Source organism: Palaemon carinicauda, chromosome 10, assembly GCF_036898095.1.
Source record: "Palaemon carinicauda isolate YSFRI2023 chromosome 10, ASM3689809v2, whole genome shotgun sequence".
In the NCBI taxonomy this organism is placed as follows: Eukaryota; Metazoa; Arthropoda; class Malacostraca; order Decapoda; family Palaemonidae; genus Palaemon; species Palaemon carinicauda.
The window spans coordinates 163,065,763-163,072,466 of NC_090734.1; the positions used below are offsets into that span (position 1 = coordinate 163,065,763).

A 6,704-nucleotide genomic window follows, 5' to 3' on the forward strand; every position below is an offset into this window, starting at 1 on the left:
GATCCCCCTAGTGTTAATATTAATATGTTTAAAACCTTCCTATTCGCTCTTTCCACTATCCCATTCGACTCTGGGTGATAGATCATGGTATTGATTTTCTTTAAACTAAGGAATTCACACAAGGGTTAAGGAAATGATTATTGAATTCTCTACCTGAGTCTGAGATTATCATGTGTGGAATTCCATGTTTACAAATGTAACACTCGTAAAACTTCCTAGCGCATTCAATCGCAGTTTTAGTTTTAAGCGCTATCAGTTCTGTATATCGAGTCAAATCATCTGCAATTACTAAGAGGTGCTTATTTCCTCTATCTGACTCGTAAAATCCTGTTGATAAATCTAAATATATTGTTTCAAAGGGTTGATTGGGCACGGGATAAGCCCCTAGGCTGACAGGTGTTTTCGTGTGCCCTTTGTTTTCCTGACAAGTATGACAATTAGCTATGTCCTTTTTTATATCTGTAAGCATCGTATGCCAATAAAACAATGATTTGGCTTTCCGTGATATTATGGAGAACCCCGGGTGACCATGCAATGGATTTGCATGCAACCAATTTAGGACAGTGGATATAAGTGAGATTGGTACGACTACCTGGTCGTTAGTCACCTGTGGTATATTGCAAGTTTTCCTTGTCACGGATCTACACAGAATATTGTCCTTGATTATATAATTCTGCTGTGTATACTTTATATATTCCTTTTCCTTAGGATTTCCTTTCAAAGCATTTATGATTTTTTTCTAATTTCTGATATTTTCTTTGCTCAGTCTGTAATAATTAAGCACTCCAACCCAGATCTTCCTGTTCAGATACAGTTTTAATAATAGGCATGGATGTTGATATATCTATTAATTCAGCTAATGGCTTCGTACAAGATGACACGGGGTTGCGTGATAATGCATCTACAATGATATTTGCTTTCCCTGGTAAATACCCGATCCTCGCACCAAAGTCTTGGATGATCAAATGCCACCGAGTTCGTTTGGGGCTGTGACTAAAACCTTTAAAAAAGTCGGTTAGGGGCTTATGATCAGTAAGAACCTTGACGGGATAACCGTATATTATGAACTTAAAATGCACTAGTGAATTAACAATAGCTAGCCCATCCTTGTCAATTACTGCATATTTACTTTCGGAAGGTCTCAGTTTAAGTGAATAAAAAGCTATCGGGATAAACTGTTTGTCATATTGCTGAAGCAATACCCCACCTACTCTTAGGTCTGAGGCGTCTGTTGCAATGAAGAACTCCTTACCGAAGTCAGGAAATTTTAAGATAGGAAAACTACACATTTCATCTTTCAAGGTATTAAACGCATGTTGATGCTGCTCAGACCATATGAAATCTACGCCCTTCTTCATAAGATCAGTTAGGGGAGCTGCTATTATTGAATAATTGCGTGTAAAACGCCTGTAATATCTACTGTCAGGGAATTCCTTAGACATTTTTCCCTGGTAAAGATAGCCCTGCTTTGCTTATTTGTGATTAGGTATGGTAAAACAAATACAGAAATTTAGAAACAAAGTTTAATTATAATTTATAATTTATTAACACCACTATGGATTATGAAATTGAAAGATATGATACTGAAATAAAGAAATAAACAAATGATGAATAATAAAATTATTGATTAACTTATCTGTCTGACACCCTTTTAACATCCATTACAAAAATAATAAATCACCAAAGGTCTTGTTACGAATAAATACCTCAACAATTGCTCGAGAAAAATAACCTTTACAACACAGAATATAACACAAGTCACTGTTCATGGGTCTGACATTTATCATACGCTAAATAACACCAATTTGGATTTCGGATTCAAAGTCACCTATATAACGTATGCTTCGATGTAACAGCGGGAACCTGTGATTATAGTTCGAGCATTTATAAAAAGTGCATCTCTTGGTTCGGGATTGCTTAAGGTCGTGCACAGTTTCCCCAAGGGTCGAGGATTACCCTAGCTGAAAACGAAAGAACATAACTTGTGAAATTTAACAACACTTATGATTAATAACAATTTGTAAAGACTTAATTAAATATGCACTTAAACAATTTTAGATACACTTTTAAAGACAAAAATTTTAAAGATTAACACATTTCACAAAACTGATAACAATATTCCATATAAACACAAGCAGTTAATCCACTTACTGCACGGCTAGGTGATTATAATGTGACTAAAGAAAATACAACATTTATCTTTCAAAGTCTATTATGAAACTGAAAATACAAGGATAAAATAGTTAACAGAAACTTCGCAAATACGGTAACTTCAAAACCAGTCAATAGATTGCGTTACTAGCATGAAATTCCCTTACAAAACCCCCCATTAAGCCTTTTATATATAAAAGGTAAATAACATGGAATTTCATAGAAAAGACAAAATACCTTAACCTGTACTTAACAAATCAGCAAATATATTATTGGTACCCTTCACATGAACAACAGAGAAAGAATAAACTTGTAATGCCAAAGACCAACGCATTAGTCTATCATTACTAGACTTTGAAGTCTCTAAATACATGAGTGGCTTATGATCACTTTCCAAGTGGAATTTTCTCCCCATTAAGTAGTACTCAAACTTCTTTATTCCCCATACTATGGCCAAGCATTCTCGCTCGATAGCTGCATATCGAGTCTCGGGGGGAAGAAGTTTCTTGCTTGCGAATGCTACTGGATAAGGTTAACCGTCTATATACTGCAGCAAAACTGCTCCTAGACCTGTAGACGATGCATCCGTTCTTAAACAGAAAATGTTATTTAGATCAGGCACCTAAAGAATCGGAGGAGAAGTTAAACAAGATTTCAGTTCATTAAATTTGCACAATGCATCTTCATCAAAATTAAATTTTTCTGAACTACCCTTCTTCAAAAACTTCGTAAGATGAATTAGTTTATCTGACAAATTTGGAACAAATCTACTATAAAAATTTTCAGATCCAATAAAGCTTCGTAACTGTTTCTTGGTAGTGGGAGCAGGCATATCTAAAATAGCTGTAAATTTATCCTGTTGAGGAAAAATACCCCTTTTGTAGATTACATACCCTAAATATTGAATCTCTTCATAACCGAGGAAACACTTTCCTGGTTTAGCAGTTAATCCTGCTTCTTGCAGTCGCAATATGACTGTTTCCAAATCTGCCCTATGAATTTTCCAGTCTTTGGATACAATAAAGATATTATCAAAATAGCAAACTACGAAGGAAAGACCTTTCAATACTTGCCTCATTAATCTAATATACGTCGCACAACCTGTACTAAGGCCAAAAGGTAATCTTACATATTGCATTAGTCCAAGATTAGTTGAAAAGGCTGTATACTTGCGACTTTCTGGTGTTAGAGGAATCTGATGATATGCTTTGCAGATATCAAGTTCTGTAATGTACATAAAATCTGCAAACTTATGAAGATCTTGCTCAAAGCTTGGCATGGGCTCACAATCAAAATCTGTAATTGCATTTAAAGTTCTAAAATCAACAACCAATCTGTAGTTACCTTCTTTCTTTTTGACAAGCAATGCAGGAGATGAATAATTAGAAGATGATTGCTCTATTATTCCAAGATCAAGCAAACTTTGTACTTCGTCATCGAAATCCTTGGTTAAATGAGCTGGAATTGGATAATATTTACGAACAAAGGGTTCAGTAGTCTTAATCTTAATATTATGCTCCTGTAAAGAAGTTTTACCTGGTTTATCTGAAAATACATGTTTGTACTTCTGACATAAGTTACGAAGATCATCTTTCTGTACATCTGAAAGATTAGGGTTTATGTTGCACGTACTCTGATTGGTATCCACAGTTTCAATTTTCAGATAATCATCCTCATCAGTATTAATAACGGCAACTTTGTTAACATGAACAGTGTTTATAATTCCAGTCATATCTTCATCTGCTACATGTAACATATTAACATTCTCTCTACGGTAATATTTCTTCATAAGATTGATATGATACAGTCTCTTCTTACCTTCTACGTTTACCCAGTAGTCAACTGGACCATGCTTATCAATTATCTTGTACGGACCTCTCCATGAGAACTGCAATTTACCTTGCTTTTCTGGAATAAGCAAAAGTACTTCATCATCAGCTTTAAATCGGCGCTTACTATTCTTCAAATCAAAATAAGACTTATATGTACTGGAAGATATATTCATGTTTTGAACAGCCAAATCAGAAACATCAGACAACTTTTCACGTAGTTCCAAAACAAAAGAATAAAGATCAGTTTCCCCTGTAGACATATCCGAATTTGTCCATAGTTCCTTCAATATTGTCAAGGGACCTCTCACTTGACGGCCATATAAAATCTCAAATGGTGAGAAACCTGTTGTATCACTTGGAATTTCCCTCATGGCGAACAGTGCTGCTGGAAGGAAACGATGCCACTGATTATGTTTTAACTCACATATTTTCTTCAATATACTCTTTAAAATCTGGTGTTGCCTTTCTATTCTTCCATTAGCAGCATGATGATAGGGGGTACTGAAAAGAGGTTTCACTCCTAATAACTTGTGTACTTGCAACATAAGTTCTGATCGAAATTGTGGTCAGAAAGAATTTCTTTCAGCACTCCCACTCTGGAAAAAATAGATATTAAGGCTTCTGCAATGTCTTCAGATGTTATGTTCTTCAAAGCGACTGCTTCCGGGAAGCTTGAAGCATAATCTACCATAGTCAGAATATATCTATGCCCTGCTTCACTAGGAGGAGAAATCGGGCCTACTAAGTCAATAGCAACTCTATAAAATGGCGTAGAGATCACTGGTAATTTAACCATCTGAGCCTTCTTTACTTTTCCAACAAGGGAAGATTTTTGGCATACATCACAAGATTTGCAATATTTATATATGTCAGACGTCATACCCTGCCACCAGAAAATTTCATTAATCTTATTAAAGGTTTTCCTATGAGAAAAATGTCCACTTACCGGAATATTATGTGCAAGGCGCAAAACTAATTTTATGCATTTAACTGGTACAACCAACTGTTCTTTTCCCAGTAACCGAGGCTTTTTACATTTCTGTATTTTCCTGTAGAGAAGTCCATTTCTCATCACGAACTCGTACTGCAAACCATTCTGGGAACATTTGACATCTCCAGACTGACTCATAACTCTTGCATATTTCAAAGCTTCGCAATTCTGCTGTTCTCTAAGAAAAGATTCATGATCAATGGATATATCAAATGGTTCTGGTAAAGAAAGAGGGTGAACAATATTTCTCCTTTTTACCTGTGCTCTTGTTACGGCATTTACGTCTATGGAAGAATCCGTATTTTTCAGAGGAAACAAATTATGGTCCTGAACACCTGGAATATTGCCTAATAAGACAGTACAGTACTTTATTGGAGCCCGAACAGCATTAACCCAACCTGTAAAGAGATTACATTTCAAATAAATCTTGACAATAGGGAATCTGTCCTTCCTGCCCAAATAATCAATAAGAGTAGAATATGAACAATTTGTTCCAGGATCAGGAATCAAATCCTCTGATACCACTACTCCTGTACAACCTGTATCTCTAAGTATTGTAGATACTGTAACACCATTCACTGTTCCACATACCATAGGTCCACATACTCCCGTGTTATCCAGAACTTGACCTATCTCAAGAGAAGATTCAGATTTCTTTTTTGGGTACCTTGTTAGGACAGTTTCTCGAAATATGTCCACTCTGACCACAACCATAACATGCAATCTTACCAGGACGTGACGAACTAGTTTTCTCTGGTTTCTCACTCATGCTGATCTTATCACTGGAACTAAATAAATTCGCATTATGCCTAAAGGACTTCTGCTCATCTTTAGGATAACATTTGTGTGCTGAAGCATATGTGTCTGCCAATGATGAATAATCCTCTGGAGTTCTAGGTTTACGCTCCTTAAGAAAAAGACGCATTTCCTTAGGTAAAGTAGACATGAACTGATCACAGACTATAATGTTTCTCAAATCTTCGTAGTCTTTCGTTATCCTAAGACTATTTATCCACAAGTCAAAATTTCGAAATAACATATTCAAATATTGTTCATATGTGCTCTTGGAATCCATTTTTGCAGTTTTAAACGCTGTCCTGTACCAGTCACTAGTCTTCTTGAATCCTTTCAAAAGAGCTTCCTTCAATGATGCATAGTCACTTGTAACATCATCCGAGAGCGACGTGTAGATATCTAATGCCTTACCTCTTAAAAGTGAAGCCAACTGAACTGACCAAGAGTTCCGCTCCCAGTTGAGAGAAACTGCTACCTTTTCAAACCTTACTAGGTATGCGGTGATATCATCAGTATCACAAAATGGAAGAGGTCTAGTAGTATCCACAGCAACTGTTACATGGCTAGGGTTAGATGTTGCTCCTCTGATCTTTTGCAATTCAAGTTCATGTCCCCTCTGCTTTTCATTTTCTTCGTATTTAATCATCAAAGCCCTTTCTTCTCTTTCAGCATGTCTTCTATCACGCTCATCACTATCTTTGATTTTCTTCTCTATAAAGTTCAAAAGAGCTTCATCCGAGAGTCCCATGGACAAACCTTCATCCTTCCAGAATTTATAAAATTCTATTTTAAATTATCCAGTTTTTAACCATTGCCTACAAACAACTTAATTTAAGAAACATTAAAGATACCTGTTACACAATGACAATAAGCGGGAACTGAATTGTACTAGAAATAATTATTATGAATAAAGGACAATCACACACTTCCATTAA

General features: G+C 35.8%; 1 protein-coding gene across 1 annotated transcript in view; it reads right to left on the reverse strand.

Annotated features, from left to right (window-relative positions):
- Positions 1-6,415, reverse strand: part of LOC137648365 (uncharacterized) — a 27,741-nt gene extending 21,326 nt beyond the window's left edge. The window contains exons 1-4 of the mRNA XM_068381294.1: positions 5,704-6,415; positions 4,930-5,192; positions 3,784-4,111; positions 3,045-3,696 (exon numbers count right to left, since the gene is read on the reverse strand). Coding sequence (XP_068237395.1) covers positions 3,045-3,696; positions 3,784-4,111; positions 4,930-5,192; positions 5,704-6,415 — 1,955 coding nt within the window. The remainder of the gene's footprint in view (positions 1-3,044; positions 3,697-3,783; positions 4,112-4,929; positions 5,193-5,703) is intronic.
- Between the last annotated feature and the right edge of the window lie 289 nt (positions 6,416-6,704).